General features: G+C 42.6%; 2 protein-coding genes across 6 annotated transcripts in view; one reads left to right on the top strand and one right to left on the bottom strand.

Annotated features, from left to right (window-relative positions):
- Window positions 1-23170, bottom strand: part of MORC1 (MORC family CW-type zinc finger 1) — a 169986-nt gene that overhangs the window by 127801 nt on the left and 19015 nt on the right. For all 5 annotated transcript variants that reach the window (XM_039481931.1, XM_039481924.1, XM_039481940.1 and 2 more), the window contains one exon: window positions 11256-11363. The gene's annotated coding sequence lies outside the window, so the exon portion shown is untranslated. The remainder of the gene's footprint in view (window positions 1-11255; window positions 11364-23170) is intronic.
- C1H3orf85 (chromosome 1 C3orf85 homolog) lies at window positions 4826-21985 on the top strand. Its single transcript, XM_039481979.1, has 4 exons — window positions 4826-4932; window positions 15650-15786; window positions 16894-16979; window positions 20836-21985. The coding sequence occupies exons 1-4, from the start codon at window positions 4863-4865 to the stop codon at window positions 20912-20914; spliced, it is 372 nt and encodes a 123-aa protein (XP_039337913.1). The 5' UTR covers window positions 4826-4862; the 3' UTR covers window positions 20915-21985.

Below are 23170 nucleotides of genomic sequence, written 5' to 3'. Positions count from 1 at the left end.
TTCAAGTAGGAGCGAATGCTAGTCCTGTTAGCTATCATTCACAATAAACGATCACCATAGCTCTTAATTTGATCCTATGCACAGCACACACGCTCATCCATTTATACTGTCACCTGAGAAAAATAGGTAATAATGAGCTCCTGCATTACATGCTATAGGAGATATTTGAAAGCAGACAAGCCATCAGTATGCATTTAAACATTCGAGACATGCTGAGGGTTGTTTCTAAGGGTTTGTCTTCATTGCAGTGTTAGCTCAAGATAGAACTTGAGTATTGGCCCCAGCCTGACTCCTGCCCACACATAAGAATCTCTAGCTTGCGTTAAGTGGTGCTTTAAGCTCATACTAGATGGCCCATCAGGGGGTTGTTGAAGCTTAAGTGCTGCTGAGTTAGTAAGCCACAGTCAACTTGAGTTCTGGGAGACCCCCAACACCTTCCCAAAATTCCCAACCTGGGGTATTTGTTGTTTTTCCCCCTGTCTTATAACTGGAAGTTTTCCACATTGTATCAATACCTTACATTCATGGCTGAAGCCCATCTTGCACATGGTTCTCTGGCCCATAGCATTTGTTCTAGCTCTGCTATTGCATTTGTTCAGTAAGATGTCAACTAAGAGAGGGGACACTTCTAGCCAGTGTGTGCTAGCATGGGTCAGGCTGACACTCAGCTGCTTGTTCAGTTTTGCCATGGTGGTTATGGTTAGGGGTGGGGGATATGACAAAAGAAGCTTGTCATTCCCTGTGTTGAACCAATCTGTACAAGGAGATATGTGGGGTGTAGTAAGAGGAGACCCTGAGATATAAACCTTGGTATCAGAGGCCCAAGGCCTGAACTAAAGTAATGGTCAAGACTTTGCTAACATAAAGCAAAGTTAAGCTGTGAGCCAGAGGCAGGCCCTGCTCACAGAAGCTGGCAAGGACAGGGCTGATGCTGCGAAAAGAGACGTACCTAAAAGGTACTGGACACCAGATATCAGAACATTTGCATACTTGTACATTCCACACAGATAACAAGGAACAAGCTGACCCATCCCAATGACAGGGCCAAAGGGGTAATATGATGGATAGAGTTGTTTTGTTCGAACCAACATGTACAAGGTGAGAAGTGGCACCTTGCTACGTAGAGGGGTTGCACCTCAATACGTCAGGAGTGATGTGTAACTTGTTTGTCCCTCTGTATAAGAATGCACCCCTGAATGGATGTCTTTGTTCAGCCTAGGGGGCAGTGGAAAGTCCCGCCACTGACTGAGCTGGTCCATTGTCAGGGAGCACATATGTACTAGTTAGCAGCACTTTAGCAGCACCTTGGACTTCTATGCCAGGGAGCTGGAAACTGTACCCGGGTGCCTTCGTACCTTACTTGAGTCTGTGGTCTCTCGGAGTCTGCTGTGTTAGCTATCTGCGCAGAGCCAGGGCAGCACACAGAGGGAACACACACACAGCCAATTGATCTCAACTTTGAACAGAGCAGAGCACCACACCAGTAGCGTCTGATGACATTGGGGAGGGTGGGCAAACTAAGACTCTGATAGGCTTCATATTTGTGAATCACAGATGGAAATCAAGTAGGTTATCATGCAGATCATTTGCAGCCGATATTGGACTGGGTCACAAATTACTGCTGGCGTCAATGAGCATGAAGCTGAGAACAACCGAAAAATGTGCCAAGAACTAAGATCTATTACATGGACAAATTGAAAGAGCCAGGTAGTAGGAAAGAATAGAAAGAAGCCACAAAGAAAAACCATCAGTTTTTGGTGAAAGAAGAAACGATCATAGAAGAGATATGAACGAGTGTAAAAAATGGGATTATGAGAGTGGCTGAATAAGCAACGGAATGAATGTTTTGAAGAGCAGTACAACATGCAGAACACAAGTAGATGAAAAGGACCTGGAGAAGTTTTCCAGTATGAACAAGGGAGAGCCAGAATTTGTAGAAGTAGTAAGGATCTCTATAGACAGCTGAAAAAGAAAAAGGCACTGGGAAGTGAGAACATAACCACAAAGCTGCTGCAAGCAAGTGAGGAACACATGGTAAAGGTGATGCACGAGCTATTCAACAACATTTGCAAACAAGAGCAAGGGCTGAGCAAATGGAGGAAAGCAATAGCAGCACCGATCTTAGAGGGGGAAATTGGAGACAAGAGCAAAAATAAGAACTACACTGGAGTCAGCTTAAGGAGTGTGCTTCAAAAAGCATTCACCAAGACATTGCAGAGAAGAAGGATGTGGAAGCAGTGGCTGCAGAGGAACAGGCCAGATTTAGACTAGGATGAAGTACAATAGATCAGCTATTTGTGATAAGACTGATCTTGAAGAAGTACACAGACTACAATCGAGCTTGTAAAACAACTTTATAGACATCAAACAACTTTTTGGTCACATCGGGCAGAAAGGTTGTGGCAACTTTTGAGATTATATGGTATCTTCAAGAAACTGATTAAACTAACAGAAAACATATACAGCGTGCCAATGAGTGTGGTTAGAGTATACAAGAAGTTGACAAAAAGATGACGACTGTAGGAGTGAGACAAGGATGCATGCTAGTACCAGATTTGCTCAACTTTGTACTGGAAGCAGTAATGGCTAAAGCACTGACAGATGAAATGGAAGGAGTCATGCTATGTGGGAGGACAGTGATTAACCATAATTTCACAGATGATATTGACCTCTTAGCACTGACCAAGGAGGCTCTACAGAGAGTAACCAACAAGAAAACCGGGATGGCAGAAAATTAGGACTGAAGACGAGCATGGAGAAGAATCAGAAGAATAGAGGAAAAGGTAAAATCAGAGACAAAGAACTAGAACAAGTGGAAAAAATGTGTTTAACTTGGCTAGTATAGAAGAAAGGGAATTGTGAAGAAGACATAAAAAGAAGAATCAGACTAGTTACTATGGCATTCAGAAAGCTTGGCAAGACTGGAAGGATAAGGACATTTCGATAATGAAAGTCAGCGTATATGAGGCAACTGTAATGCTGATAATTGCTGCATGGGTCGGAATGTTGGAATATGAGGAAACCTGATGAATGAAAGATACTGACTGCAGCAATGACCTGGCTGTGGGGAACACAGAGTTTCAAGACTGAAGAAAATAGTGATAAGAAAATTGTTAGGTGTCATGGAGTGCTCTCACTACGAGGGTGTCTCATCCTGGCTGGTCTGGGGATTAGCTCTGCCAGTCTGACACCTCTTCCTGCAGCTCATTCACATTCCCTGCCATGCCTCTTTCTCACTCTACAGTTCATGGTGCTCTCTCTTCGTGGCTTGGGCCTTTGGCCAGGTTACTGTAGTTTTCCTCTTCTGGCGGTGTATGTACCAAAGTCTCTCTGTACCGACTGGCCCAGGCAGTCTTCCAATTCACTGCCCCTCAATGGTGCCACTTCCCCAGTGGCTGGTAAGGGAACCAAAGCCTGTTTACTTCTTTGGGCTCCAGCCCATGGACCCTAAAACCAGCAGCTAAGGTTTGCACCGTCCCACACCTTGCTGCTCTTTCGCTGGGCTGCTTCCTACATTGCCTCTGTCAGGCTCCTTCGCCACACTCCTCTGGGCATGCCCTTCCATCTGGGCCAAGCTCCCTTCTCTTTCCCTAGCCTGAGAGAGAGGGACAGCAGACCGCCTCACTGCAGCCCTCTCTGCCCTCAGCTACCTGGTTTTATACAAGTCCCACCTGTTCCTATCCAGGTGAGCCAATGCTAAGTAACATTTTTATCCATGACCTAGGAAAGAAAAAAATACTCACTGTTAAAGTTTGCAGATGACACAAAATCTGGGGGAGCGGTAAGTAGTGAAGAGGGCAGCTCACTGACCCCTATATAGACCTGGACTGCCTGCTAAGTTGGGTGTAAGCAAACAATATGCATTTTAATATGGCAAAATGTAAACGTTTACATCTAAGAACAAAGGATGGAGACTATACTTACAGGATGGGGGACTGTATCCTGGACTGCAGTGACTCCAAAGAAGATTTGGGGTTGTGGTGGATAATCAGCTGAACATGAGCTCCCAGTGAGACACTGTGGCTAAAAGGGTTAATGCGATTCTTGGACTCATAAAGAGGGGAATCTCAAGGAGGAGTGGAGAGTTATTTCACCTGTTTTTGGCACTGGTGCAGCTTCTGCTGAAATACCATGTCCAGTTCCGGTGTCCACAATTCATAAAGGATGTTGATAAATGGGAAGAGAGTTCAGAGAAGAGCCATGAGAGTGATTAAAGGATTAGAAAACCTGCCTTGTGATGGACTTGAGGAACTCAATCTGCTTAGCTTAACAAAGATCTTAACAGTCTGTAAGCTACATAGAGACCAAATATTTAATCATGGGCTCTTCAATCCAGCAGAGAAGGATATAACACCATCCAATGGCTGGAAGCTGAAGCTAGACAAATTCAGACTGGAAATAAGCTGTACATTTTTAACTATGATGGTAATTAATTAAGATTGGATGTTTTTCTAAAAGATCTGTTCTAGGAATTCTTTTGGGGAAGTTCTATGGTCTCTGTTATACAGGAAGTCAGACAGGATGATCACAATGGTCCCGTCTGGCCTTGAAATCTATGAAAATATTACACTGAAGTGCAGCCCCCTGCCATGTGCTACATTTACAGAATGAGCTTGATGTGCTATTTCATGTTACAAAATTACATCTATGTGTACATGTAAAAAATAACCGTTGGGGCATATTAGAAGCCCAGCTTGCAAAGTCCAAAGGGTACAAAGAGATGCACGTAAGACAAATCTGAACTAAGCACTGTACCCTGCCCTCTGTCTGCACCAACTGCGTACACGTAGCTGGTGAATGATTTATAAACCTAAAGATAGCAAAGTACAAAATGCATGAATATCCATAGTTAAGCAAGAAGAATGTTTTCCAGACTACACTTGATGTCTCTTAAAATGGTTCAAGTTGCTGTGTCAGTTCTGTTGCTTACAGGTAAGCACCTGGTACTGTTATTCTGTCATTGTCTTATTTCATACGAAAGAGTTAGCCAGGAGAAGTGGTACTGCAGGCATCGCAGTACTAAAGCAGAGGTGTTCTAAAAGACTGAAGGGGACAGCAGAAAGAGCATGGGCTGGTGGCTTGAGCACAAGACTAGGTAACAGGATCTCTGAGTCAAAATCCTGATTGTGCTCCTTGTCTATGGCTTTAGGCTAGTCATTTAGCCTCTCTCCTCTTTCCCATCTTTAAAACAGGGATAATACTGCTTACATAGCTGGAAGAGGTTTTCTGAGGATGAATGCGTGGTTTGTGAAATGCTAAATGCTTATTATTTTAAAAAATAATTCTGTAAACTTTATTCTTACCTTACCTTATTACTAGTTATTGAGAAAACAAATAGCTCATATGCATGCATGGTCCAACTTGACATAAGAAGCTCATGATTTTTCAAACAACTTAGGGCACCTAGTTTTCAGAGGGCAGATACTCACCACTTTCTGAATGTTAGACCCTTAAAAGGTATCTGAAATTGGGCACCCAAAGTCGTTAATCATTTTTGAAAATGTCTGAAGTTGAACTGTAGTTGCAGTGAAATGTCACTATGGCTAAGAGAAGCACTTTTCACCTAAACCCAAACTAGTACCATAATTATCGTACATGCTTTAAGACTGCTGTGTTCTACAGTCAGTAACCAGATATAACAGTAGATTTATGCTAATCCCTTACATAAAGAGGTGTTCCCCTGCATGTGAATGTATTGACTGCCAAACCAAGTATTTTTGAAAGTGTTGATCCAGGAACCTCATGCAACCGACTGTATCTAATGACAATAAAGAAACTGTGCCATTGTGACTTGTTCCAACTTAACCAAAACATAACACTTAGGAAACATGAACTAATTAATCACCTCATGACTCATGAACTAAATATGGATTCTAGTCCTGGCTGAGACCAATTTTTCTTCTTGAAAGGCCTAGAGAGACACACCAAACATCTGGCAGAGGGGGAGCAATAATTAAAAACAAGATTTGTGGTGAAGGGGAAACTTGTTACAAAGTGAGACTATTTATTAACTCCTCCCACTGCTGTTTTGGCCAAGCCCCTTGTCTCTCCTGCAAAGCCCCTTGGATGCATGGACTTACTGAAGCAGTGCTCCATAGTGCGGGGAACAGGAGGAATATGCTGCATGTTCCCCATCCCTAGTGGATATGTTGGCAATGTTGTGACTCTCTCTGCATGTGAGGTGTGGGAAGGGGCACCTAGAGGCCTTGCTTTCCAAGATTTGATAGGACCTCACCCATTCCACTTGTCTGGTCTGCTCTGCACTTAGTCCTCCTCTTAATCAAACTTTACAACAGGTGTTGGTTGAGTAGAGGGACTTACACCTTTCATGGGTGCTGTTCCCTCTACCTGCACTGCACTTACCCTCATTAAAGCCCACCACAAAACCTACATTCAGTTTAGCTCTGAGCAATAAAGTATCATGATATTAATTTTTGAGAAATGCTGTTTCTCCCTATCTCATTTTCCTTTCCATCTTTCACAACCCCCTTACTTGTGCTCTTTTCAGGCTTTCCTTACAACTAATATTAATAGGCTCTTACAGCCCCTTTTGATCATTGGTTATGTACTCAGCCATTCATTAGCTACGAAGGGTCTTTCAGTAAAAATCAAGGCAGTGAGGATTAAAACATGCCCCACAGGATCTGCTGGTTAGAACCTTACACTTCACCATCCTTCCAAATGACCTCCAGCAGCACCAGTCTCCCTCCCCCGCTTTGGGAAGTGTGTTATATAGTGATTGAAACCTTGGGTTTAGTCTTGGTTCTACCACAGAGTTATTGTGTGACCTGATGCTGGAAAAGTCAAGAATAGGACAAAAGTAAAGGAGGCTGCCATAGTTAGAACTATAAAGGCAAACAAATAGGGCCAAAACTTTGAAATTTGAGTTCCTTTACCCATGTTTAGTTACCTAACAAGAAATGGCCAGTATTTCGGAGCTGCTGAGTATCCACAGCTCCAAGTGAATTATTTGGTTATTTAGATTCTTCAATCTTGATATAAGGGCCTACATCCAAATACAAATATTTTGGCCTAGGGTTATATTTTATGAGGTTTATATTTCAAATGTTTACAAGTTACCAATTTTACAATACGTCAAATCAAAACTTAGTTTTATATCTTTTGACTTGATCAGTGATCTCAAATCACAACTTATAACATAGGGAGCATAACATGCATCTCAAAGGCAATCTGTGGAAATCTAAAATGCATCTCATAGCAGCCCTCTTCCTGTACCTGAAAAGGGTCATGTCCAATCAGCAAGTTTTGATCTCTGTGAAGTTTCACATGATCGCTCATAGTTAATGTAGCTGAGCTAAACTCTTACCAAAGCAGCAATTTCTATATTTCTCCAAAGGACTCAGTATACTGCTCCCAGCCCTCAGAAACTTTCAGAGGAATTGACAATGACTACAGATAAGAATCAAATCCAGATTTCTCTTGACTCTGCAGAGCATTATCAAACCCCATCTCATGTTTGTCATGAATGTGTCTAGCACATAGTATGAAATGAATTATTCTGATTAGGACAACTGAAACAGATTTCAAATCGCAATGGGTTTGAAGCTGCAAAATTCTGGTCCACATTCTTGAATCTTCAGTACGTTTTGTGTGTGTGTGTGTGTGTTGGGGTGGCAGAGGGGGAGGGGGGCAATATTTGAAGCTGAGATTCTGACATGGTTTTGGCTCATTTCTAACTTTAGGGAATAACCCTAAGCAGCAGCATTCAGTTTACCTTTTCAAAGTACTCAACACGTCAATATCAGCAACGTTAACAGGACCAAAGGGTCAGAGGTTGAGAGTTCAGCTGTAATCCAGGTAGTGCTAGCTTGAATATCTGATATCACAGACAAGTCTGCTTTTTAAATCTGACATTCTGACCAGGCACATTCAAAGCTGATGGTTAAAAGAAACATTACGCAAAAGGAGAAGAATTGGCTCCATAGCAACTGCAGACTTTACAAATTTTAAAGTTCTACTGCTGTACATAATTACTTATGGGTTTTGAAATAATGGCGGACATGCAAAAACAAGGGGGAAAAAATCAGAAAACAAGGGAAGAAAAAGTAGCTTTATTTGCTAATGTGCATGGAAACCAATTACTGAAACATTGCTACCCTCTGACACATTGTTTTAAAGATTAAAATGTATGGGGTAAATATCAATGGTCAAAATAAATCCTATACTTCAGTGGAGTTGCATAAGGGATAGATATAGTCCCAATTGTCAAAGCTTGCCAATTAGTAGTGAAATACTAGTGCTGACTTAAGATCTGGGAGCTGCATCCCATATAGTCAAGATTTTCAAGAGTGGGTAAAGTTTGGATCCCAGGTCCATAATTAGACATGGATATAGATGGTGATTTTTCCATGAGTGTTAAGCACACAGCAGCTCCTATTGCTCAGCACTTCAGAAAAATCACACCATCTATATAGGTGTGCAACAAGGCTCAGGAGTTGAACTTTAAGCACCTATTCTTAAATCTTTCCTTATATTACGATAGTTGTACTGGGATCCTTCTAGCCTGGAGTTCCACCAGGTGAACAAAAGGAACTCTCTTTTGTGCACTCCTGGGATTTGTGCTCAGCTGGCAATCATTATCTGAAATCTGTCCTTGTGCAGCAGATTTAAAGTCCCACTCAGGACTTGTGTTAAGGGTTTAAACACAAGTTAAACTAAGAACTACACTCAAGTTAATTTTACCCTCTTTTTATATTTGACCTGCCTCAGTTCATTCCATCCTAGTATTTAAATCCAATTAATTTTCCTTTCCACAGCCAAGTTTTGACCTTCCAGGCTGGATTGAGTACACATTCACTAATTGAACAGAGATGACAAGAGTCAATCAGATTCTCTTGTGACAGACTGTACTCTTATGTTCACCACTTTTACAAAGCTATGATAAATTTTGTACCAAGTATGCCTTGTGAGGTATCATTTGAAAACTCATCATTCACTGATCAGTATTGTCCTGGTAAAATATGTATGGCAACATTGTACATAACATTGATGATGTTACTAAGGCATATTCCAAATCTGGAGAAGCAGCCCAAACCAGAGACAAAAGGAAAAGTGATGCCTCAGCCAGGTGTCAATAGAATCAAATGGACTATCACCTAGGTAAATGGCCATTATTTGGCAGGAAGACTGGTATGAACCAGACATTTACATCTTGGCAAGGGAACAGCTGGGAGTTCCTGTGTGAACAGATTGGCTATCCCTGAACCCCAGCTGGAGATGATTCTCAAAGCAGAGGAAAACAAATAAAAATGAGGAACAGAGGACACGTATAATCTCTTTCCCCTCATCTCCACTTATGGCATCAACAACATTTGAAAGACAAAAGGAGCATCATTGAACTGAGGGAGGGGTCCTGGTTGAAAGATCCAGCCAGACTGCTGTAAATATGTAGTGAAAGAAACCTTGTAGCTTTAAATTCACTTAGTTTGTTCAGTTAGGTATTAGTTTGTGTTCTACCTTTTATTTCTTTGTAATCAATTCTGATTTTTATGGCTCCTTACTTGTAATCACTTAAAACTCATTTTTCTATGTTAGATAAACTTGGTTTATCTAAACCTGTGTGTGTTTGGATTGAAGTGTTTGGGAACCTCCTCTTGAGATAACAGGATTTGTGCATATCATTTTCTATTAACGGAATGATGGACTTCCTATGAGCTCGTGTTGTCCAGAAGGAAAGAGCTGTACAAGGACGTATATTTTGGGGGACAAGTGTGAGACTGGGAATTTGTTGGTATCACTTTGCAATACAATTCAGGAGTGCCTGGCTAGAAGCACTCATGTAACTCAGCTGGGAGTAATTTCCATGCTAGAGGCTGTGTGTGACAAAGGCCAAGAGTGGCAGCTCTCACAGCAAAGCAATGTAAAAGGCACCCCAGGCATGGGCGGCAGGTTATATATTTGTGTGGGGCCCGGGCCCCAGCAATATTCAGGGCTGGGCGCCCTGCTCCAGCAATAGTTGGAGCTGGGTCTCTTCCCGCCCCCCCGGTCCTGCCTGGATCGGCCCCGGCCACCGTAGGTCTCCCCCTGCCGCCGCGACCCTGCCTGGAGCAGGTCCCAGCCCCCGCCTGCCACCCCCCCTCCGTGTGTTTCCCCCCCTTCGCCGCGTTGTGTTGCGTCCCTGCCTGACAGAACACAGCGTGCCTCTCCCCTGCCTGCTGCCTGGAGGGCTCCCAGCAGATTTGCTGTCTGCTGCCGCAGGGTCCTAGTGCCTGCCCTTCACCACTACTGGCAAGGCAGGCTGCCCTTACCCTGAGCCTCTCCAACCCCAAACCCTCAGCCCCAGCCAGAGCCCTCATTCCCCCCGCACCCTAATCCTCAGCCCCAGCCCTGAGCACCCCCACATCATGAACCCCTCATCCCCTGCACCCTAATCCTCAGCCCCAGCCAGAGCCCTCATCCCCCTGCACCCTAATCCTCAGCCCCAGCCCTGAGCACCTCCACAGCATGAACCCCTCATCCCCTGCACCCTAATCTTCAGCCCCAGCCCTGAGCGCCCCCACATCATGAACCCCTCATCCCCAGCCCTCACCCCACACTCCAAACCTCTGCCCTAGCCCTGAGCCCCCTCCTGCATCATGAACCCCTCATCCTCAGCCCCACAGTCCTCACCCTGCACTCCCTCCTATCCCCAAACTCCCTCCCACTTCCCACACACCCCTTCCCAACCCCAAACTCCATCCCAAAGCCTGCACCCTTCACCTCCTCCTGCACACCCACCCCCTGCCCCAGCCCAGAGCCTGCACCCAGCACCCTTCCTGCACCCTAATCCCCAGCCCAGGATCTGCACCCCAGACCTCCCCCGCCGAGCCCCCTCCCAGAGCCTTAGGCAGGTGGGGGCGGAGTTGGGGGGGCGGAGTTGGGGGCGGGTTCTGGGCCCCACCAAAATTTTTACAAACTTGCCACCCATGACCCCAGGTTGGAGAATTGAGGGGACACAGCTCTTCAGCAGTCCAGATTGTATCCTGGGGAATGTCACATTTCTTCACGGTCAAATTTAATCTTGTGCCAGCTTTCACTAATCCACAATGAGATGCTCTGAAGACACTGGGACAATAGTGATAACTATTGTTTATATCTCCAGGGAAGACCAAACTCTCTGCCTCAGACAGTGATTATAAAAACTAAGCCACCAAGCATGACTTGGTGACTTTAATAAGATTCATTTTAGGTGTGAGAATATTTAGTGAAGTCTTCCAAAAACATGAGTGATATATGCAGGGAATCAAACACTCAACCTGGTAAAAGCTGCTGTAATCCTCACAGCAGCTCACTCCTCAAAGATGTTCCTCTTATCTTCCCCTTCTGGCCATGACTCTGTATTATTCCTACATAATATTTTCATCCTGAGGGGAAGAAAGAAACAGAGTAAAAACTTACATATCTAACATTGTTTGACCTTCTTACCACTGACTTATCTTTGTTTCACTGGAACTTTCAATATTCGGTGTCCCTAAGGATACTATTATGCACTGTGAGCAATTGACCCCTATCCATCACACTTGCTCACAGCTGGATGCGCCAACATTCTGCTCTTCTAATTTTGGTGCAAGAGTGCTGCTAGATTTGGAATTGCATACAGCAGAAAATTGTTAGGTAAGACTTGCATCTATAAAATACTTATTTGGAGATTATAAATTCTTTTACAAACATTAATCAAGCTGTTCAACAAGAAGAGAGGAATTACACCCATTTTACAGAAGCACAAATTGAGGCATAGGTTAGGGAACATGTCTTAAGATCATACAGGGTGTTAGGAGGCAGAATGGGTATGGAAACCAGACCTTCTGACTCACAAGACCATCTTTTCTCTTTGTTCTAACAGCATTGTATGCAGTTGTCTGTTTACAAACAGTCAAAAAGTTCCTTTTGTGTATGTAATTTCTCAGTAAAATGCCCCACTCATTCTTGCACAGATTAATTCTGCATGAGAAAATGAGAATACATTTCTCATGGAAGGGTATTTTCCATTGGCTACTGGTGCAGTCTAGGAAGAATATGTATCCATTAAAAATTTAAGCTAATACCTTTAAAACATAGAACTTGCCACCAGTGGAGTCAAGCTAAAACATCACTGCCCCACAAAGTAGATATTATATGCTCATTCTTTGAAGAGAAATATTACAGCTACTCTGTTTATGCTTTTTATTGTAACTCACCAAGAAGTCACAAGGCCAAAGTACTCTTCGGCAACAAAACTTAAGCAACATCAATGATTCCAACTAACTACATTTTTTTCAATTAAAAAGGTTAAGTCTTATGATAGCTGCAATTAGGGTGACCAGATATCCCGGTTTTATTAGGACAGTCCCAATTTTTGGGTCATTTTCGTATAGAGGCTCCTATTACCCCCCATCCAGGGCCGGCTCCAGACCCCAGCACGCCAAGTGCGCGCTTGGGGTAGCATCCCGCAGGAGGGCGGCAGGCGGCTCCGGTGGACCTCCTGCAGGCATGCCTGTGGAAGGTCCGCTGGTCCCGCGGCTCCGGTGGACCTCCCGCAGACGTGCCTTGGTGGAGCATCCGCAGGCATGCCTGCGGGAGGTCCACCAGAGCCGCGGGACCAGCGGACCCTCCACAGGCATGTCTGCAGGAGGTCCACCGGAGCCGCGGGACCGGTGACCGCCAGAGCTCCCCCCGCAGCGTGCCGCCCTGCTTGGGGCGGCAGAAATCCTAGAGCCGCCCCTGCCCCCATCCCCTGTCCTGATTTTTCACTTTTGCTGTCTGGTCACCCTAGCTGCAATGCACATTATGGTGTTTATTTTTGACCAAAGTTCAAGTATCTCACCACAGAATAGTAATGACGTTCGCAAAATATGTTCAATATGAAAAAAAATAAAAATAAAAATATATGCCTAGATAGAAGCTCATAGTAAGTTGACTAAGAAATATTACACTCTCGGTAAAAGCCTTGTTTGAATCTCTTGAACTCTGAAACAGCCATGTATTACTTGCATGCACAAAGGCAGAAAATATTTCTCTGTGGAATTTTTCTTGCTTTCAGAAAACCAGGAGTAATTAGTTATTTCCTAGTCACCTAAGAAACAGCATTTTATGCTTAAAACTAAGACAATTTGCCATGGAATATGCATTAGCTCATCTGTATAGTTGGTTCAACCGAAGAGTAGTTTTATTTGAAGATGACTGGATTTCTGCTTCCTGTTTCTAATCACGTTAACTTAGTGTTTGAGCAAGCAAAGCATGAGAAGCATATCAAATGTTGGCTAGAAGACCTTTTAGGAAATCTAGTCCATCTTTCTGGCAAAGCAAAATTGTTTGATCTAGTATTATAAGTATTTTACATTTATATTCCAATATCTGAAGATCAGAGCCAGATTGGGCCCCATTTTAGCCTGTTTATGAACAATGACATTTTCTCTTCAGTTTTCCAGTCTAGTTTTCAAGTGCTTTTTGGATCTGAAAAGCAGCAGCACTGTAAATATAAGCAGCAGTTTTACTCCACAAATCTGTTCCCTGTACATGGTCTTGCTAGTGACAAATGCTTTTTACTCCAGTTAGCCCAGCAGAACGGACACTACTGGGCTAACTGTGAGGGAGTGAGCTGGATTCTATCCATTATTGTGCATAATCAACATAAGGGTTTACTAAGTTCAAATCAGTTTCCCTGTACAAACTCAGTAGAAGCCGTGGAGTTGGATAGAGGTCAGTGATTCCATAGTTTGGCCTGCACAACTCCTAGTACTGGATGCAATGTGCAAAGAGTACAGAACTCTGCTTGAATCTATAGTCTTGTATAAACACAGAAGTTGCACCAGTTTAATATAAAGTGTTGTTTTAAACCAGTTTAGCTAAAATGGGGGCAATCCTGTGTATGGACACACTTATTTCAGTTTGAGTGACTTTTTTATTTCAGTTTTTAAACCAAGAGTGTCCACACAAGTTTCTACAAGTTTAACTACACTGGTTTAAAATAACAATTTAAATTAAACTGCAACTTTTTTGTATACACAAACCATAAGATCTGAAGTTAAGGTTGCAGAGGGAAAGGGAAAACCTTTTACTATATTAAGGGTATGTCTACACTACAGCAGCACAACTACAACACTGCAGCTGCACCACTCTAGTGTAGATGCATCCCACATCAATGGAAAGGGTTTTTCCGTCTATGTAGTTAATACATCTCTTCAATAGGTGGGAGCTGGATCAATGGAAGAATTCTTTCACTGACCTAGCTGCATCTACAGTGGGGGTTAGTGTGAGAAACTGATGGGGATGGTCAGAGCCATGGCAGTTGGGCCTATGGTTGGAACCAGGGTTTAGAGCCAGAATCAGGAGTCCGGAGTGGGGCTGGAGCAAGACCAGAGTAAGAGCAAGGCTGGAGCAGGCTAAGGCATGTGGAGTCTGTTACCACTATCAGACAGGGGAGAGTCTGAAGCCTTGAAGTGACATTGAGCAGACTGAGCTGCTCTTTCTCCTGTGAGGCTTATATACCTTCCCTGCATTCACTAGACTAGCACCTGACTTGTGGATTGGTTGGAGCCTACCACAAGCATGACTCATCAACCCATGGGGTTTAATCAGGTTCCAGTTCACAGGTGACTCCATCACCTTACAGTTAGGATGACCTAACTCTGTTTCATAGGGTACAAAATTTTTCACAGCTCTAAGCAATAGCTAGGTTGAGCTAATTTTTAGATGTAGACCAGACATACGGTGGAAATAATGAGACAAATAGAGAACACCTCTTGTTGAGAGGAATTCTCATTTCACAGAGAAGATGATCTGCAACAGGGGGGACTGAAAAGTCTCCCCAGAACAAGCTGAGAGCAAGTCCAGAAACACAACACCTCTCCATCTATGAACTAGGCCCATTCACCAAGTAGCTTCCATGGAACCACTGATGGAGATCAGGGCCCCTCCCTGTGACTGACCCCTGCCCATCCTGGATGGTAAGAGTAGAGAACACATGTATTTGCTATAGTACTAATAACTTAGAGTAATAAGAGAAAGGGTAGTAGAAGACATGAAAAGGTAGAAGAGGGAAGGAAGGAGGGGCATGGAGGGAGAAGAAGAGTTTTGTATTGTCTGGTCTTGCAACTTGGACATGTTGTGACATTGTGTAATTCTATTGGCTAGCCTGTGAAATGTGTGGTATTTGGAAACAAACAAGCTTTAAATCATTTATGTTTTTGTACTTTTCATTGTCTATTTTTTAATGAAAATCAATACAAAAATCACTCACACACCAAAAAGAAAAGGGATAGTAAAGTCTAGATTACTTTTTGCTAGCTATGTTTTATGTTTTTTATTTCTCTCAGAATTGATAATGATCAGTTTAAGCAATTCCCCTTTCTGACTCTCCCTGGTGGACTGTTTATGTTACACACACAATAAAGTGGAATGATTCATTTTTAAATAACTTCTCCCATTTGGATTTAAATGAAAACTTGCAGAAACCCTTCCACAGGACGTAGGTTTGTAAAATCTTGTTTTTACAAAAACCTAAACTTGTGGCCTAATTTGGATTCAAATATTCCTTTTGAACAAGCTCTAATACATTGGTTTAGGGTTAACATTGTTCTGTGAAGGAATGACTCATGATTACAAATTTATGTAAAGTGTAAATTCTAAAATAACACACAAACATTATGACATTGCACCACTTCCATTTCAGGTGTATTGGGAGCACCATTTGTGTCTGAAGAAGAAGCAAATGAGTTTATACGACTTAAAAGACAAACACCATATTCTCAGAATTGTTGGGATCCAAGCAACAGCCAGAATGCATGGGGTTACACTCTGGCTGAACAGGTATTTTTTTGATAACTTTGCACTGTGTATGAGATTGGAAATATATATGTTGCCTTCTGATTGCCTGTTTGCAGATATGGTACTGGCTTTTAAAGGGACACCAAAATTCCATCATTACTGAACTCATTCCTGGAAAAGTCCTAGGATGAATAGTTCATGGTTACATTCTCTTATACTATAGTCAATAGCTTCCTTATTCCTACCTCTAAGAATTGTAAAGTTGTTAGATGATGATCTGGCCTGTATAATCTGGCACATTTGCTCTTGAAATAAAGGGTTTGTAAAGTGAAACTCCCCACCATCACCACCACCACCACCATCTCGCTACGGACTAACCTTGTTCTGGTAAACTGTGCTGGATTCATAGCCTTGGAAACAGATGGCTTCTAGCCACAGCTATGGCACAGGCAATACTACTGCAAGCTTACATTCACCATCTGCACCTTCCTTTCGGTCTGGCTTCCAATCTGTGTTGACAATTCTCCTGTATTCCATCACCCAGCCTTGTAATACGGGTGCTCTTCAAACTCTCTTTCCTTCTGCTCTGGGAGCTAAGCTGTTATCAAATCTCATCAGCTCTGAACCAACATCCCTAAACTCTATGACTTTCCTCTCCATCCTGACTTCTAGGTGATCACCCAGGCCTTACTCATCTCATGGCTAGAGTACTGACCTCAGTCTCCCCTCCCGCCCCCCTAGGGGACTGTATATACAGAGGCCCTACAGGGGACTCTTATTTATGGTAGGATGGAGGCAAAACTCAATTTAGTACAAAACTCAGAAGTTTGCTTCAGGTTTGCCTGTGATTTATTGTGTGTGAATTTGAAACAGCAAGCTATGCTACAGTTGTATAATCAGATCCATAGCTGGTTGCACAGCTTTCCCGTGGGCTGATTTTGCAGGCATCTTTTACTGCTTGATTTAAAATGTTCAGAATTAGGATCCATCTGAGTCCTCCTATATAATTATCTGAGCAATTTATGCCATGCTACAAAAGCTATTTGAACATGACTCGCATATCAGGTTAGGTATGGTTCTACCAAAAGACCTGTAGTCTATTGGGGTTGTATCAAATCCAGTAACACCAGCCATTTTGTTCTACTTCAGGTTAGTGAATCATGGATGGCTTTGAGAACCACAACACAATACTACATGGACTTGGGATCTTTTGCCTTTGATCCTGCCACTGCCCGGTGAGTTTTGTCTAAAGACAGTACTTACCTTAACAAAAGGGTGTGTATAAATAATTGATGGAGGAGATAACAGCACTCACAAAAGGATCCTAATGGCATAATATTATACTGTACTGAGTTTCCCCATGTCTTAATTGCAAGAGATGTGATTAGAAAATTACTCTTTTTGAAAATTGGAGTGAAAGGGGCTTTACTAATTTTACTGGCTGTTTGAGTTTAAATATGATGAGTCAATGCTGCTGGTTATTATGGTTATTATGGTATTGTTAGTCTAATGGAGTTTTAAAATGCATAGAGCTTTTTGTATGGGCTTTGTTTACACTTTGAGAAATAAAATAAACAAAGTACGCAGAAGTGACCTCTGACTTTGGATCCAACACACACTATTCAGATAATGCTGATAGAAAGCAGCCCATTGTAGAACATGAAAGGAGGGAAGAAGGAACAGTTTTTTCCTGCATAAATTTCAGTAGTGTGATTGTATTCAGTGTAGAATAAAAACATGATTGATCGAAATGGAGAAAAAGATAGACATGGACATATTTACAGATTGGTAATTACATGCAATAAGTCCAGTGTCTCAAGTTGTCATATGAAAATTTTGAGGAGAATGTTAAGATGAACACTTCATTTTTTTTTAGTGACTACAGTAAATGTAAGGAACAGTCTCTAAATAACAATGACGTTTGACATGTATAGTACTACAAGAATAAATGCTTTACTTGTACAGATTGCTTTTCAAGGGTAGATGTCACAGCCCTTTACAAAGGAGGTAGTTTTAATCCCATTTAGGAAAGTGGAGGCACTGAGAAGTGAAGCGATTTGCTCAAGGTCACGGACACAGGAAGGAATATAATCCCTGTCTCCAATTTAGTCATGTGGCCTATCTTCTAGACTTTTTAATATTAAAAGACGACATGGGCAGATGTGTTATGGTGGTGGGAAAGAAAAAATGGAGGCTGGGTGGGAATTCTATTGCTCTATTTCCAGTTCTGTCACTATTTTGATGTATCTTCACATGTGTTTGTAACATGCTTAGCACAACTGGACCCCAAGCACTGAATAGGGACAAATGCTATAAGAAACAAAAACACTTTGATTTTTAATAAAAGCTTAAACCCTCCAAAATCAGGGCTCAAATCATTAGGAAGAAATCTACTCTGAGGGCAGGCTAGTCATAACTAAAGCTGGCTGAAAAATGGAAATTCCTCCCTTTTTTGCATTTATTTATTTATTTTGGAACAAGTTGGAACAAAAGTCACAAAAACATTTCACAAGAAGGAATTTCCACAAAGTTCCATTTAGGGAGAAACAAAACAGAATTTTTGAAGCTTCCCAGCTGCCTTTCAGAAAGGCTTTTATCAATTTCATTTCCTTCCTGCAGGCAGAAAGCAAAATTGACCAGAGTCTTCCAGAGAGACAAGTGGGGCAGAGTCATTTCAATTTTCCTGATCGGGAACAGAGAAAAATCTGTTTTCCTGTGGAAAACTGAATGTGTGAAAAGGGCCTTTAGTGTTGGAAAATCATTCAGATGGGAAGTTCCTGACTAGCTCTAATCATAAGTAGGGCCCTACCAAATTCATGGTCCATTTTGGTCAATTTCACTGTCACAGGATTTAAAAATTCATAAATGTAATTATTTCAGCTACTTAAATCTGAAATTTCAGGGTGTTATAATTGTAGGGGTCCTGACCCTAAAAGGATTGGGGGGGGGGGTCACGAAGTTATTGTGGGGGTGGGGGTTTGCGGTACTACTACCCTTACTTCTGCACTGCTGCTGCTGGTGGTGCTGCCTTCAGAGCTGGACAGCTGGAGAATGGTGACTCCTGGGAGCTGAACTCTGAAGGCAGAGCTGTCACCAGCAGCAGTGCGGAAGAAAGGATGGCATGGTATGGTCTTGCTACCTTTAGGGTATGTCTTCACTACCCACCGGATTGGCGGGTGGGGATCGATCCAGCAGGGATCGATTTATTGTGTCTAGTCTAGACATGATAAATCGACCCCCATGCGCTCTCCCGTCGACTCCTGTACTCCAGCTCGGTGAAAGGTGCAGGCAGAGTCGACGGCGGAGCGGCAGCAGTCGACTCACCGCGGTGAAGACACCATGGTAAGTTGATCTAAGTACGTCGACATCAGCTACGTTATTCACGTAGCTGAAGTTGTGTAACTTAGATCGACACCCTCCACTCCTCCAATGTAGACCAGGGTTTAGTCCTGAGCTGCAGAGCTGGGCCCTTAGTCAGCAACCGCCACTCTCTGGCCACCCAGCTCTGAAGGCAGCAGTTCAGAAGGCATGGTATGGTATTGCCTCCTTTACTTCCATGCTGCTGCTGGCAGGGCTCTGCCTTCAGTGCTGGGAGCTCAGTGAACAGACACCACTCTCTGGCCTGCCAGCTCTGAAGGCAGTGCAGAAGTAAGGGTAGCAATACCATGACCCCTCTAAAATAACCTTGACTCTCCTGCAACTCCCTATTGGGTCAGGACCCCCAATTTGAGAAATGCTGGTCTTCCCTGTGAAATCTGTATAGTATAGAGTAAAAGCACATAAAAGACCAGATTTCATGGGAGGAGACCAGATTTCAGGGTCCGTGATGAGTTTTTCATGGCCATGAATTTGGTAGGGCCCTAATCATAATTGTCTACTACTTGCATGCGCCTTTGAATCTTATGATACTGGGTGATGTTCAGCAAGATACAGGACTAGGTACGCCACATGAGTCCAGTGGTATGGCAATTCCTATGAACCTTAAAAGACACACTCTATACACATAGGCGCCGACTTATATGGGGCTCTGGGGCTTTAGCCCCATGAATAAATCCCAAGCAGGGGCTCTGCCCCACCAATGTTTTTTCTCCCCTGCTTGGAGCGCCCCCCTGCCGCTGCCGCGCCCGCCAGGCTGCCCAGAGCCCTTTAAATCCCAGCAATCAGAGGAAGCCCAGAGCCCTCTGATTCCCGGCTGCAGCTGGGATTAAAGGCTCTGGGCTCCCGGTTGTGCAGGCAGCCCAGAGCCCTTTAAATAATCAGAGGGCTCTGGCCAGAGATCTTTAAATCCCAGCCGAATCAGAGGGCTCTGGGCTGCGCCCAGAGAGCAGAATCTTTGAATCCCAGTGGCTGCCAGCAGCTCAGAGCCCTTTGAATCCCAGCCCTGGCTGCTGATTTTGCCCCCGACCCCCCCCCCCCTAAGCACCACTGGTCCTTGTCCCCCATTACCCCTCCCAGACAACTGCCCCCCTGTCCCCCTTGACCCCCCAGCCCCTATCTCTCCTTCTCCTTGTCCCCAACTGCCCTCCTGAGACCCCACCCCCTACCTGTCCCCTGAAAAACCCCCTGGACACCCAAGCCTAACCAATTGCTGCCAGTACCCTGACTGCCCCTCCGAACCTCTGCCCCATCCAACCCCCTGCTCCTTGTCCTTCTCCAACCTTGTAATCTTGTGGCACTGATGCGTTGTAGCTTCATTTTATATCAAATTATACAAACCTGCCGCCTATGTCTATACAAACAGACCAATACATTGATGGGACTATGTTATGTGCAGGCAGAACCCATATTTTAGATTGTAAACTCTTTTAAGCATGTTCTCACTGAACTCTTTCTAATGACTTCAATGGATGTTAATCTTAAACTGTGATCTCTGTAGGGCAGGAATTTAAGTTGATCTCTGTTTAAGTGCCTGGTACACTGCAAATGCTACACAACTTCTGATGCTTTTAGGTATGCACATGAGAGAACAGATATTGAAATTGTGAAACTCGAGAATATCAATGTGTTACCCACAGTTCCATATTAAAAAAAAGACAGCTTTGAATTAATTCAGCAGAGTCTTCCTAATATGATTTATTTCTTCTTTTTTAGGGACCACATTAGGTCTTACATGGATATGCTACAGCAATCTGGGGCTCACCTCCAGCAGCAGATAAGAAAACACAACTAAATCAAAGAAATTTCATGTATCTGCCAACGTACTGTATGGGGGAATTTTTATCCAGGAGTTACACTTGTAGCTATTTGCCACAACCACATCTACCTTGTCCTGTACCTTATTAAGACATCTAAAGATGGAACACACACACAGTAGCCCCACAAAGTCAATAGCTCGTATTCATCAGGTAAAAATGTAATGTTAAATTATGCTAAATTGAACAAAAATGGTGACGATGACACAGCATCCATAGTGGTTTTTAGTAGGACAGGTTAAAAAATTGTTTTTTTCTTTTCTTTTTGATTAAATGGATCCCCCCTCTTCCCACTCCCACAAAATAGTCCATTTAAATAAATATTGCAGTTCTGGCAAGTGAAAACTGGATGTTTTTCACTTCTTTAACTAAAGACTTTCGCATTTTAGTTACTGAAAACTGAAATTTTGGGGTTCAATTTTTTTTGCTAAACCCAAATTTCAAAGGAAATTTTAAAGAAAGAAACACTCTCTCCCTCCTCCTTTTGGTGTGTGTGTGTGAGGGTAGTGAAAATCATGTCAGCTCTAGTTTTCACCATAGGCAGCAAGAACTTTTAATATTGTTGCCAATACATTAAATGCTTTAGAATACTGCTTCCACTTCACTACCTCCAAAACTCTGCTTTCAGCATTGAAAGTATTGGTCTTGAGCTCTTAAGTGCAAAATGGTTGAAGTCCTGATGACCTAAGCGAGCTGCTCTCTCCTTACAGCACATCAATTGTCATCAGTGAAGACACTTATTTGCAGCACCCTGTTTACCATGGATGTGACTAGTGACAAGGCATTTTCCATCACAGGTCTCAAATTCTCTCTTCATTTGATCATCCAAAAATACTTGACCATCAGGACACGTATTGTCTCAGGCTTTTTGGCTGCAGGCCTCTCAAAGAATAGCATAAGTGAAGGAGGGTGCTTTTACTGTGATACTTTAGTTTTCCTCCTTGGATTAATAAAGTAGATCATATGTAATGTGGATTTTCCTATAGGTACAAATATCCAGAGCTACTGTGAAGTGATTGCAAACTCTAAAGAAAACATTAAATCTTTTGAAGCTGAAAGACCGTTTTAGCATTTCTGTGTTTCCTATTGCATTATTGTCTGAGTAATTTTTTTTTAATGTAAAACTAATTATAAACTGCTTCTGTTTTCCCACTGGAAGATCTTGATCTTCTCAGTTGGACATATTTTATTAGACTGGAACTGAAAACACACATCTGATTCTTTTATCACTTACAATACCATGACTTCATTCATACTATTAATCATCAGTACAACATTTCATTCATTCTAATGGCCAAGAAATAAACACCAGTAGAGAAAAACCAAAGAACAATTACATTCATTAGTCTCTCATAGGTGATCTGGTTATTGTATGATTTCTCTCTTGCCTCCTCCTCTTGGCCACCGATCTAGGCAGTAGCCTCCAGAACTGTTGACTTGATGGGCCAGTAGAGATAACTATTTCAGCCCACTACCATCCATTCTTTCTTCAGTAACAAAGGTAGGCATTAAAACAAGAACTGAAGTTCTTTAGTTCCTAACAAATGGCAGGAGTCTCACGGTAAGCACAATCTTTGCATTTAAGGCTAAGATAGTCACCTAGAGTTGGTAGGTGTTATATAGCCACAACTATGAGAATATATTGAAAAAAAAAAGTCTCTCCCAAGCCACACTAAGGCAGATATGCATAAATTCAATTTCAACACAAATGGAATTGATAGCTGAACTTGACTTTTTGCTTCTACATGGTCATGAACTACATACAGCAGGCTTCATTTTGATGCATTTATTTTACATATACCATTTAGTGTCCCTATCTTGATCCAAAATGTCTGTGACAAGATACTCATCTAAAGAATATATCTCATGCTAATAACCACAATGACAGTGACAGCAAGAGTGAACTGTATTTAAAGCAATTTAGTAGTGGCTGGCTAAATATACCAATTGGGGTATTGCCAGAACCACTCCAATTAGAGACAAAAATAAGTTTAGCAATTACATCACAAATTGGAAGTGTCTAGGCTGGCAGCTCAAATAAAAAGATGTAATTATCTACATTTGAAATATGTTCATCCATCATGAAGAGAAACTGGCATTCTTCATGTACAATTAGAATCTTGAAAAACAAATTACAGTAATTACTTCCCTCAGATTATGGAAGACATCTCTATTTCAACAACATACAGTGAAATAGAGAGTAGCTTGCATAGGGAGATCTATCATGAAGAATT

The sequence above is a fragment of the Mauremys reevesii genome, linkage group 1 (assembly GCF_016161935.1).
Source record: "Mauremys reevesii isolate NIE-2019 linkage group 1, ASM1616193v1, whole genome shotgun sequence".
Lineage (NCBI taxonomy): Eukaryota > Metazoa > Chordata > Testudines > Geoemydidae > Mauremys > Mauremys reevesii.
The sequence above is the reverse complement of the archived record's forward strand: the minus strand, read 5'-3'. Positions and strand labels throughout refer to the sequence as shown.